General features: G+C 31.4%; 2 protein-coding genes across 2 annotated transcripts; both read left to right on the top strand.

Moving 5' to 3' along the window:
• The first annotated feature begins 2487 nt into the window (after positions 1–2487).
• Positions 2488–5834, top strand: LOC139855676 (uncharacterized). Its single transcript, XM_071844923.1, has 6 exons — positions 2488–2742; positions 2930–2995; positions 3288–3365; positions 4128–4257; positions 4328–4453; positions 5439–5834. The coding sequence occupies exons 1-6, from the start codon at positions 2558–2560 to the stop codon at positions 5577–5579; spliced, it is 726 nt and encodes a 241-aa protein (XP_071701024.1). The 5' UTR covers positions 2488–2557; the 3' UTR covers positions 5580–5834.
• Positions 5835–6862: 1028 nt separating this feature from the next.
• LOC139855556 (desiccation protectant protein Lea14 homolog) lies at positions 6863–8497 on the top strand. Its single transcript, XM_071844793.1, has 2 exons — positions 6863–7171; positions 8067–8497. The coding sequence occupies exons 1-2, from the start codon at positions 6966–6968 to the stop codon at positions 8320–8322; spliced, it is 462 nt and encodes a 153-aa protein (XP_071700894.1). The 5' UTR covers positions 6863–6965; the 3' UTR covers positions 8323–8497.
• Positions 8498–13964: the final 5467 nt, after the last annotated feature.

Here is a 13964-nt window from a genome sequence, read left to right as displayed (position 1 = left end):
ATTAATATGATATAAAGGAAAATATTGATTTAGAACTATTAAGATAAAAGTAAATATGGTTATGATCATGTATTATAATTAAAGATTATGAATAATATAAGAAGAGATAGGTTTATGATTAATTTGGGATATGATAAAAGAATATAATGTAATTACATATGATATTGATAAGGATAGATATAAACTTGTTATGCTCATGAAAACGCTTATGTTATATATAAGAGTAATATGGATATGATTATGCCTAATGCTATAATTAAGATATTAAGTATTAAAAACGATGTTACTATTATGTGGACATGATAAACATGGATGTTATAAGTTAAAATCATAAAACTTAATCGTTATTATTTTTAAGTATTATTTTTATTATCTTTATTATTATTATTATTATCATTATCATTATTATCAGTATCAATATTATTGCAAATAGATTTTGTTATATAAGAATACAATACAATAATATTAATATTACATATAACTATATTCTTATTATTAAGAGGATATTAATTAAACTATATATAAAATATATCAATTAATATATAAATATATATAAACCCTAATAGAATAAACTACTTAAATAAGTATTTACTATATTAATATTAATTAATGTATCATGAAAATAAATATTAACTACTTGAAATATATAGAATAAAAATAAGTTATTTAATTATTAATATAACATATAAATTATTAATATAAGAAGTATATTAATAACATCAAACTTGTTAATTGTTATTATGAGTGTTAATATATATACTTGATATAGGTTCGTGAATCCGAGGCCAACCCTACATTGATCAGTTATTCAATGCCGTCATATGTATTTTTACTACAAAATACAGTATTGTGAGTTTCATTACTCCCTTTTTAAATGCTTTTGCAATATATATTTTTGGGACTGAGAATACATGCGCTGATTTTATAACTGTTTTACAAAATAGACACAAGTACTTAAAACTACATTGTATGGTTGGATTACTATACCGAATATCGCCCCTTCAAGTCTGGTAACCTAAGAATTAGGAAAATCTAATTGACGCGAATCCTAAAGATAGATCTATGGGCCTAACAAACTCCATTCTGGAATTTGGAATGCTTTAGTACTTCGATTTAAATGGTGATTGCGATTGCCAATATTAATGGCATACTTGCGAGTATGCGGGAGATATTCTATATGCATTATGCTAATGTCGGTTACCAGGTGTTCATCATACGAATGGATTTTTATAAACTTGCGAGTGTAATGATATTTATGAAAATGAAATCTTGTGGTCTATTAAGATTATGGAAATGATTATTATGATAAACCTATGAACTCACCAACCTTTTGGTTGACACTTTAAAGCATGTTTATTCTCAGGTTTGAAAGAAATCTTCCGCTGTGCATTTGCTCATTTTAGAGATATTACTTGGAGTCATTCATGACATATTTTAAAAGACGTTGCATTCGAGTCGTTGAGTTCATCAAGATTATTATTAAGTCAATTATAGTTGGATATATTATGAAATGGTATGCATGCTGTCAACTTTCGATGTAATGAAAGTTTGTCTTTTAAAAACGAATGCAATGTTTGTAAAATGTATCATATAGAGGTCAAGTACCTCGCGATATAACCAAATGTAAAGTATTCGTCCAGATGGATTAGGACGGGTCGTCTCACATGGCATTGAGGATCACCTGATCTTGTCGATACCATTGGAGGTATGAGGGGTTTGGCTTGTTTTCAAGTGTTTTTGGCGGAGATGTAATGGTACCATCAACATAGCCCAGAAGGTCGAAACCAATGAGGGTAGAGAATAGTTGTCGCCGCCATACGACAAAGTTTAATTGAGTGAGTTTTGTGGGTAGATGAGTGGGTGCTTGTAATTGCACGATTTCAGTGTTTGATGAAGTGCTCATGATGTATAGTGATGAATGATTTGAACGACACATTTAAGTCGATTTACTAGCTGCTAATACCATATAATGGCGAGTTATATTATTCTCATTGATATGAACACATATATATACATCAGATACATGTACAACAAATGTGCTATAGAAACAAGATAAGAACTACAATACAGGAGATGCTACAACAACTTGGTTTGACTATTCCAAGATATACGGGAGTTAGCTGGTGAACATTAGGTGCTATTACATCGCTGCCCGGGAGGAAATCTTGAAACCGATCCGAGTGAGGTATATAAACTTGACCTGATTATGTGAATCAATGTAATATCCATTGTCTGGCACAAAAAAAACATCAGTATTTGCACATTCTTCAATTATTGAATATTTTGTATAAAAATTCACCCACACTAAAAAAGGAATAATAATGTCGTAGAAAATAAAACAAGTGAAGGACAGTGCAATAGGCCATTAGTATAAGGCCCAAATCTATATTTACAATATTGGGCTATCCCCAAAACTAAAGCCCAAATTCTAAAACCCTTGATTTAATCATCCGGCCAAATTTTCCGATACACACACAGTGAAGTTCATCTATTGTTGAATCAATCGATCCATCTGATAATTTCCACCATTTTATGCGATTTTTCTATTGAAGAAGAAATGCAGAGATCGTGTAGAAGCTTACCTCTTCGATTTATTGTATCAAATCGAGGGTTTTGCACATCGACAACAAAAAATGTCGATAATAAAAATAGTGATAAGATCGTAGCATCCGTACTCTTCGAGAGACTTCCTGTTATTATACCTAAGATCGATCCAGTCGTTTACGCTTTTCAAGAATTTTCGTTAGTTATTTTTCAATCTTTTGATATATTTATTTGTATGTATGCACATTTTTAAATTAGTATACTACCTGATTTAGAAAATTAGGGTTTATATATTTATTTTTGTGAATATTCACTTATCATTGTGTTTGTTTCTCAGAAATGATATTATTTTATAATTATTTTTTATTTTTCCTGAAATGTATAGCTTTCGTTGGAGACAGCAGTTTCGTCGAGCCTATCCTGAAGAATTCCTTAAAAAATCAGATTCTAGGTAATTATGTGCTCCAATTGAGATATTTTATGATAAAATATGCTCGAAATTCGTCGAATTAGTTTGCCTTTTCTATGAAATCACATATATAGATTATGTTGTATACCTTTAAAAGTGTTGCAATAAGTAGGAAGTTAATTGTGCTACAAACATTACACGGTATTCACAGTGCAGGGTTCTGTAAACTTTTGGCTCTGATATATATTTGTGCTCATTTAATCGGTTATTGTACGTCACCTGCTTGGTTAAGTGCGCATTCGTTTTTTAATTCGATGAAATGTATAATCTTCAGGGGTGAGGGTGGTGAATACCACATTGATTTTGTACCAGCTCCTAGGATCACAGAAGCTGACAAAACCAATGATAAAAGGTATCGATGTGCCTATCTTTTAATTTAGAAGGTGTATATAATTATTTTCTTTACTTTTGATACTTTACTTTGATGATGTAACCAGTCTTTGGCAACTAAAGTTTTCAAATGAGTTTGAAGCTTGAAAATTTTATACGTGTGCATATTCTGTGCTTAGCCTTTTGAGTTCTTACATTTTATAATATGACTATTTGGTTGGATTCTTGGATTTTGAGATGTTACTGGGACAATTATATCAGTAATATTTATGCCTTTCTTATCTTGATTTGAAGGATCAGCTTCTTTTACTCAAATTTGGTGTAACATATGTCGATTCCCCTTTCATATGTTCTATTTTTTTTATTCTTCTAAAGTAGTTTGTATACAGGATGTTGTACATTAGGGATTGTGCTACCTTGTAGCATTAAAAAGATTAGGAATTTAGGATACTTAACCTTAAACACTCTTTGTCCAACCTTCTAAGCAATACTTAGTGTGTTAAATTCAAACGAATAGAACAATTTAGGAAGTTTTGCTCTTTAAAAGTTCAAATTGGGCGATTCTAGACCCGTTTTTGTCCCATATGACGTATTTTCTTTTTTGCTACTCTTTTGTATGTTACCAGTTAGAGATAGAACCTTAACCTGAATCACCTTTTATAAAAACTTAACCTGAGTCAACTGGATTAAAAAAAAAACAACTATCTGTGAAGATTTGTTGCCAATTTTGACCAAGTTTTGATATTTTGCAAGTAGTGTTCAACGCTTAACATGTTTTTTGAAGGTCATTGCAAAGAGCTCTTGACAGAAGGCTATATCTTCTTCTTTTTGGTGATGCCTATGGTTCTCCAAAAGGTCAGCCTGTTTGGCACTTTCCTGAAAAAGTTTACAACTCCGAAGAGACACTGCGTAAGGTAATCGGCAATCTACTTGCATGTTCCCATTAATAGTGTGTATTCTTTTATTGATAAACTGTTTGTTCAGTGTGCAGAGTCTGCACTAGAATCTGTTATTGGAGACCTATCTCATACATACTTTGTTGGAAATGCTCCAATGGGCCATATTGCAATGCAACCTACTGAGGAGGATAAGGATACTCAGTCTTTTAAGGTATGATATATATACTATGTTCCATCCACATTCTATTTTTGTGTTGCCATACAATTTTTCACCATCTTTTGGGTAGGAAAATATGTGAGTCGTTACATATTCTCGTTTGTTATTTTCACATCCTCCTCTCGAAATGGAAAAAAACTGTATTTGAAAGATGATTATTGGATATACATCCACTTGAAGTTGCAATAATTAAAAAAAATAAAAAAATTGACCGAAAGAACAAATGATTATTTATAGTTAGATTGCGTTTGATAAAACTGAATGATTTAGCGTTGAATGATTCATAATCTGAATGATTCAAAGTCTCTAAATGAACTTGATTATGAATGAACTTGATTTTGAACGAAAATAAGCTGTTTGATAATCATTTCAAATGAACGATGTGAATTGGGTAAAATTACCTTATTAGTGTGTTACATGAATAAAAAATTCAATATACTTGTTTGTTAAGTGTATGATTTGAGTAGGATATTACAGAGAAAATCGGGTGCTTAATGTTTAATACTTGATAGAGTATTTCAAGAATGTTGAACCATTCAGCATTATATGTCATTCAGAGAGGTCAGAAACAAATGCACTGAATGTTGAATGGTTCAACATTCAGCGCAGAACCATTCAATTAAGAGGTAAACAAACACACTCGTAGTTAGGTTTAAGCTAGGTTTAAGCTGGTAAGAAGTAGCAGTCTGGAAACTTTGATTATACATATATGATAAATGTATGCTTACTCGGTTATCTTTTATTTTTACTCGGGCCGTTATATTATTTTTATCCCGTAAGTGGCAATAGTAACTGTGGAAACACTCATCCATACAGTTGTATCCTACATATTATTAAAACTATTAATGTAGCTTAATTTTTACGTCGTTTCTGTTTAAGCCCAATACTAATAGTAATCAACTATGCTATAACCGGTACGACATCAGCACTATTTGTTACAAACTTCTCTTATTTCATTTGTATTTGTATTTGCTTTCAGAGGTTTTTCTTCAAATCGCAAGTGATAGCAACAAATAAGCTCGATATTAAATGCAAGGATTTCGTGTGGGTCACCAAGGACGAGTTGCTGGCATACTTTCCCGAACACAGTGAATACTTGACCAAAATGATTATCAGCTGAATCGAACAAATCAAGATTTTTATATGCTCGAATAATTTTATCGATGTTCATGTCAAATGCATGTGTTCTAGTTCTAGAGTTTAGTGATCAACTCGAAATATATCTGCATGACTTGTTTGAGTTTGGTCCAATCAGTTAAGGCATTTGGAAATGCAAAATTTTAGTTTTGATGAGAAATGTAGCAGTTGTATGATTTTCAAGACACTTTTAAATAGGTTTGGAAATTTCCTTCAGTAAAAATGTTTTACAATAGTCACTCTAGCTACATTCAGGGAAGGTTTTTGTTACTTAAATGTGACACTATGGCTACAAAAGAATATAATTTACCAGTTGCTAAAACAACTCAATTGACAGCAATAAGACAAAGCAACAAGAAAGCAGTTGTGGATATCATTTGCATCAGATTACAGATATAATAAAAGTTTGTACTTGAATGTCCAAAGCTGTTCTAATCTTTACTCTTGGATTTAGTAGGAATGGGTGCTTGCAGATATATACTAGCAAAAATGGATGATAATCTTATTGACTACTATAAAGTCGTCGTAGTTGGCCGACTAGTCGGAGTTGGGAGGTAACTTGACCTGAATTAGTCCAACTAGCTCAAGTAAGTCGGTCAATAACCAGTCAACGGTGGTATCACCCCATCAATCACAAAACCCAAGTTTTTTTTTCCAATTAAATTCCAACAAAAACCATATATGTGAAATTGAGGCCACGATAAATCTTTGATTTGAAGGAATTCAATAAGATCGTCCGTTAGGCTGATCGTGACGTGGAGACATTTTGAAAGTTTTTAAGCGGGCTAATTTTAACATGACAAAGAAATTTACAGTGTGTTTTGGAGCAAGATAGGAACTACTCTTGCTACTCATTTCATAGCATTAAATCCTAATACATAGCTTATATTCGGATTCAATGTAATGTTGGTTAAAATCTGTTAAAATAAAAGTAACGTTCCAATAGTCAGGTACTTGACGGACTAGTCCTAAAAGGTCCGGTCGCCCACAAATTGCAATGCAAAAGACAATCATATAGGACGGAAAACATATAAATAAATATAAATATATAATCATAATTATTATTATTATAATTTTTAATCATCCATTTAGGAACTTATCAATCACACAAAGTATTAAGTAGCATCACGTGTGATCCATTCTTTGTGGCTCGACCCACGGACCAATGGGCCGACCCACGCCATCCCGAGTCGGTTGTAACCTACCCACTCACCTATAAATAAATTTATCTTCTTATTAATTACGGAGTATATCTTCCATCATACCAAGTTGCAAGTTATATAACAAAAAGCATAATTTTCCTAGTGCAAAACAATCCAACGCGTTTAGCTTCAATAGTTGGCTCTGAAATTTTTTACCGGATATCGTAATGGCCGGTTTACTAGAACAAGCCACGAATTACGTTTCCGAAAAGGTTGCTAGCATACCGAAACCGGAGGCAACGGTAACTGATGTTGATCTGAAAGGTGTGAATCTAAGTTCAGTCACATACAATGCTAAAGTCAATGTTTCAAATCCTTATAGTACTCCTATTCCAATTGGTGAGATCCGCTACGTTCTCAAAAGTTCTGGCAGGTTTGTATCTTTTCATCGTTTTCTTTAATTATTTTTCCATAGAAATTAATCGCTCTAAATCATTCTGCACGTGATGATTGAATAGAATGAAAATCATCAGTATATCAATATTAGGTTAGAATAATTTGATCGCTTATGTTATGTTAGAGTAAAAATAGTACATTTATCAAATTATTTAAATATCAAATATCAAATATCAATACTTTGTCATGTATTCTCGTATTACGCAGTTAGTTTTCTTATGAATTTGTTACAAGTGGGCCCACAAAGAAATGTACATTTATCGTTACTGTTCATGTATCTAAGTGATTATCGTTAAAATGGTTGCTGAAGAGGTTTGGGATATAGCAAAGTTTGACTTCTAAAAAAGATTTTTCAAACTCTGCCAACCTTGTAACTTTAATAAAGAATTCAACAATCTCTTAGTTACGCCCACTATTCTTGAAAGTTACCTTCGGAGAAAACCGTCAAGTTCACAACTTTTTGACATTATTACTTAAATGGGAATATTGTGCACATTTAAGGCTAATTTGTATTCATTAACGCGTTAGAAACACGTTAACTAGACTACTATTATTGTTTATTAGTATAACACTACAAGAATACAACAACTTATCGGTGATCACCCACGGACCGAATCCATGGGCTAAATTTGTGGGTAATATGCGAATACACGTGAATTACTCACAAACAAGTAAATTGGCAAACTCTTCGGGGATAAATATTTATTCACGAAAAAGGTAATATGTCGGAAATTAATCAGGGACACGTGGAGAAATGATTTCTCTTTATTGAACACGAATATGAAGGGTAGACATTTGAATTCACTTTTACACATGCGTATATTCATGTCATATGTTTAAGACTGACTGTGTATTAACTTTAAATGTACCAGTGAAATTGCATCCAGTACAATTCCTGATCCAGGGTCACTAAAAGGGAGTGGTGACACCATGTTAGACGTTGAAATCAAGGTTCCACACAGCGTGTTAATAAGCTTGGCGAAAGACATTGCTGTAGATTGGGACATCGATTACGAGCTTTTAGTCTACCTAGTTGTCGATATCCCATTAATTGGCGACATTAGCATACCCGTAAGTAGCAAGGGTGAGATCAAGCTCCCTTCGCTCTCCGACTATTTTGGTAAATAGTTATCGATTAAGATTGGGAAACTAGATCTACGAGAATGCGATCACATACATTTCACGTATGTTTTAAACTCCTCAATATGTAGTTGAACTTGAAGGATTATATATTTATATATGTGTGTTGAGACAAGCTTATATAGTAAACTTGTTTGTCTAAAGTTTATCTTATTTTCAACCACTCTTGCTGCTTTTGTTTCTTAGTTCAATGTGATTGAGTAGCTTATAATGTTTGGTCTGCTTTTTATGCGTTGGTGATTTATATCATTTAAACATACTTAGAATTCCAATCTATGATGGCCCTTAGATATTGAAACTGATAAGTTTTTTCCCCCTGTTTGTTACTCGAAGATACTGCTATTTTTACTTGGTGTATGCTTCTAATCGAGTTGTCTCGTTACCGTTTTTCGACCTTAAGAAATTGATAGATAATTTATGTATATATTCATATAAAGCTCTAAAATGATAATGGTGATGTAATCATCTCAATAATTAGCCTTAAATTTTGATAATGATGATGTCGAGTATTAATTTAATTAAAAAAATAATATGACATCTTTTATAAAAGGAAATACTAATCTCTCATAAATAATAGTTAACAAACTCTCATCCGTTATAATTTATTCTTCTGCCCATTTTATTGTTCAACAACCATGTTGTTCTTCTTTACAATCAATTTAATTCTACATTCTAGCCTTGCAAATACAATTACTCGATCTAACCCGGTTTGTTGTTAACTTCTACAATCAATTTTGTTTGATTATATGTTATCGGTTTTTATTTGATGGAACCACGGTTTTGTTTGATTGATGGAACCACACTTAATATACTCAAAGTTTTATTGATGTTTCTCTTAGTTGTGTTATTATGTAGTAGTTGAATATTCTTAATACACTTAACTTAATTACGATTAGTGTTGTTAACTTTTATATTCAATTTTGTTTGAATATTTGTTATCAATTTTTATTTGATGGAACCACGAGTTTGTTTGATTGATGAAACCACATTTAATACACTTAAAGTTTTATTCATGTTCTCTTAGTTGTGTTATCATGTGAGAGTTGAATATTCTGAATTTAAAGCTTAGTTTTATGAAGAAACTTTGAGTGTATTAATATAGGGCTTAGTATGTTCTTAAATTTTGAGTGTAGTAATATGATATTTATATATGCATCTTTGTTTATTATTCTGAAATTGATGGCATATAGCCTACTAGTTAAGGGAATATCCATTTGCTATACATAGAAATAATTTTTATGATAATAATTCAACTCTGAATATGTAGTATATATCTTACTGGTGACATCTTTTCTTAGAATGTAGGTTACGACGATGCAACATCCATGATGGATATATACATATTGTAGTGATGTTAATGAGTTTAGATTGCTGTTCTTCAACTAACCCGTGAATTTACGGGTCAGTCGACTAGTTGTTAAAATGATCAATCTATTTTTTATTTTATTTTATTCTTGTTCTCATTATATGATTAGTATGTGCAGGTTTCTAGTTGATCTTGCTTCATTCAAAGGTGTTCTATGACTAATGAGCCAACAAGCATTAGAGTTTGAAGAGCTAAACTCTTTGTGAACCGAGTGTAATGCAAAATTAGCTAACATACATGGTATGGGGGCAAAATTGTAATTACACAATGACGGGGCATAGTTGAGTTTAGTTTGTATTCATCTTGAGGGACTCAATCTGTCAACACTTAAAAGTTTTATAGTTTAAGGGTCTGTTTTGTAATTATTATAATGTTCAGGGTGTTATTTTGTATCGGTGTTGATAGGTTATATCTATAACAGATTAGGGTTAGAGATGAAATGTCCCATTTTTATTGATTAAAAACGTTCCATATTAATTGATTTCGTTGAGAGGTTTTGACCTCTATATGAGATGTTTTTCAAAGACTGCATTCATTTTTAAAACAAACCATAACCTTTATTTCATAAATAAAGGTTTAAAAAGCTTTACGTAGATTATCAAATAATGATAATCTAAAATATCCTGTTTACACACGACCATTACATAATGGTTTACAATACAAATACGTTACATCGAAATCAGTTTCTTGAATGCAGTTTTTACACAATATCGTACAAACATGGACTCCAAATCTTGTCCTTATTTTAGTATGCAACAGCGGAAGCTCTTAGTATTCACCTGAGAATAAACATGCTTTAAACGTCAACAAAAATGTTGGTGAGTTATAGGTTTAACCTATATATATCAAATCGTAACAATAGACCACAAGATTTCATATTTCAATACACATCCCATACATAGAGATAAAAATCATTCATATGGTGAACACCTGGTAACCGACATTAACAAGATGCATATATAAGAATATCCCCATCATTCCGGGACACCCTTCGGATATGATATAAATTTCGAAGTACTAAAGCATTCGGTACTTTGGATGGGGTTTGTTAGGCCCAATAGATCTATCTTTAGGATTCGCGTCAATTAGGGTGTATGTTCCCTAATTCTTAGATTACCAGACTTAATAAAAAGGGGCATATCCGATTTCGATAATTCAACCATAGAATGTAGTTTCACGTACTTGTGTCTATTTTGTAAATAATTTATAAAACCTGCATGTATTCTCATCCCAAAAATATTAGATTTTAAAAGTGAGACTATAACTCACTTTCACAGATTTTTACTTCGTCAGAAAGTAAGACTTGGCCACTGGTTGATTCACGAACCTATAACAATATATACATATATATCAAAGTATGTTCAAAATATATTTACACCACTTTTAATATATTTTGATGTTTTAAGTTTATTAAGTCAGCTGTCCTCGTTAGTAACCTACAACTAGTTGTCCACAGTTAGATGTACAGAAATAAATCGATAAATATTATCTTGAATCAATCCACGACCCAGTGTATACGTATCTCAGTATTGATCACAACTCAAACTATATATATTTTGGAATCAACCTCAACCCTGTATAGCTAACTCCAACATTCACATATAGAGTGTCTATGGTTGTTCCGAAATATATATAGATGTGTCGACATGATAGGTCGAAACATTGTATACGTGTCTATGGTATCTCAAGATTAGATAATACACAATACAAGTTGATTAAGTTATGGTTGGAATAGATTTGTTACCAATTTTCACGTAGCTAAAATGAGAAAAATTATCCAATCTTGTTTTACCCATAACTTCTTCATTTTAAATCCGTTTTGAGTGAATCAAATTGCTATGGTTTCATATTGAACTCTATTTTATGAATCTAAACAGAAAAAGTATAGGTTTATAGTAGGAAAAATAAGTTACAAGTCGTTTTTGTAAAGGTAGTCATTTCAGTCGAAAGAACGACGTCTAGATGACCATTTTAGAAAACATACTTCCACTTTGATTTTAACCATAATTTTTGGATATAGTTTCATGTTCATAATAAAAATCATTTTCTCAGAATAACAACTTTTAAATCAAAGTTTATCATAGTTTTTAATTAACTAACCCAAAACAGCCCGCGGTGTTACTATGACGGCGTAAATCCGGTTTTACGGTGTTTTTCATGTTTCCAGGTTTTAAATCATTAAGTTAGCATATAATATAGATATAGAACATGTGTTTAGTTGATTTTAAAAGTCAAGTTAGAAGGATTAACTTTTATTTGCGAACAAGTTTAGAATTAACTAAACTATGTTCTAGTGATTACAAGTTTAAACCTTCGAATAAGATAGCTTTATATGTATGAATCGAATGATGTTATGAACATCATTACTACCTCAAGTTCCTTGGATAAACCTACTGGAAATGAGAAAATTAGATCTAGCTTCAAAGGATCCTTGGATGGCTTGAAAGTTCTTGAAGCAGAATCATGACACGAAAACAATTTCAAGTAAGATTTCCACTCGAAATAAGATTGTTATAGTTATAGAAATTGAATTAAAGTTTGAATATGATTATTACCTTGTATTAGAAAGATAACCTACTGTAAGTAACAAAGGTTTCTTGATCTTGGATGATTACTTGGAATGGATTTAGAAAACTTGGAAGTAAACTTGCAATCTTGGAAGTATTCTTGATTTTATGAAACTAGAACTTTTGGAATTTATGAAGAACACTTAGAACTTGAAGATAGAACTTGAGAGAGATCAATTAGATGAAGAAAATTGAAGAATGAGTTGTAGGTGTTTTTGGTCGTTGGTGTATGGATTAGATATAAAGGATATGTAATTTTGTTTTCATGTAAATAAGTCATGAATGATTACTCATATTTTTGTAATTTTATGAGATATTTTATGCTAGTTGCCAAATGATGGTTCCCACATGTGTTAGGTGACTCACATGGGCTGCTAAGAGCTGATCATTGGAGTGTATATACCAATAGTACATACATCTAAAAGCTGTGTATTGTACGAGTACGAATACGGGTGCATACGAGTAGAATTGTTGATGAAACTGAACGAGGATGTAATTGTAAGCATTTTTGTTAAGTAGAAGTATTTTGATAAGTGTCTTGAAGTCTTTCAAAAGTGTATGAATACATATTAAAACACTACATGTATATACATTTTAACTGAGTCGTTAAGTCATCGTTAGTCGTTACATGTAAATGTTGTTTTGAAACCTTTAGGTTAACGATCTTGTTGAATGTTGTTAACCCATTGTTTATTATAACAAATGAGATGTTAAATTGTTATATTATAATGATATTATGATATATAATATATCTTAGTATGATGTATATACAGTTAAATGTCGTTACAACGATAATCGTTACATATATGTCTCGTTTCGAAATCATTAAGTTAGTAGTCTTATTTTTACATATGTATTTCATTGTTAATACACTTAATAATATATTTACTTATCATTTAACATAATTAACCAAGTGTATCAATATCTTAATATGATTCATATGTACCTAGTAAGACGTTGTTATAACGATAATCGTTATATATATATATATCGTTTTCGAGTTTCTTAAATTAATAGTCTCATTTTTATGTATATAACTCATTGTTAAAATACCTAATGAGATACATACTTATAATAAAATCATGTTAACTATATATATAACCATATATATGTCATCGTATAGTTTTTACAAGTTTTAACGTTCGTGAATCACCGGTCAACTTGGGTGGTCAATTGTCTATATGAAACGTATTTCAATTAATCAAGTCTTAACAAGTTTGATTGCTTAACATGTTGGAAACACTTAATCATGTAAATAACAATTTCATTTAATATATATATAAACATGGAAAAGTTCGGGTCACTACAGTACCTACCCGTTAAATAAATTTCATCCCGAAATTTTAAGCAGTTGGAGGTGTTGACGTATCTTCTGGAAATAAATGCGGGTATTTCTTCTTCATCTAATCTTCTCATTCCCAGGTGAACTCGGGTCCTCTACGAGCATTCCATCGAACCTTAACAATTGGTATCTTGTTTTGCTTAAGTCTTTTAACCTCACGATCCATTATTTCGACGGGTTCTTCGATGAATTGAAGTTTTTCGTTGATTTGGATTTCATCTAATGGAATAGTGAGATCTTCTTTAGCAAAACATTTCTTCAAATTCGAGACGTGGAAAGTGTTATGTACAGCCGCGAGTTGTTGAGGTAATTCAAGTCGGTAAGCTACTGGTCCAACACGATCAATAATCTTGAA

This window comes from Rutidosis leptorrhynchoides, chromosome 6, assembly GCF_046630445.1.
Source record: "Rutidosis leptorrhynchoides isolate AG116_Rl617_1_P2 chromosome 6, CSIRO_AGI_Rlap_v1, whole genome shotgun sequence".
NCBI classification, from domain to species: Eukaryota; Viridiplantae; Streptophyta; class Magnoliopsida; order Asterales; family Asteraceae; genus Rutidosis; species Rutidosis leptorrhynchoides.
The sequence above is the reverse complement of the archived record's forward strand: the minus strand, read 5'-3'. Positions and strand labels throughout refer to the sequence as shown.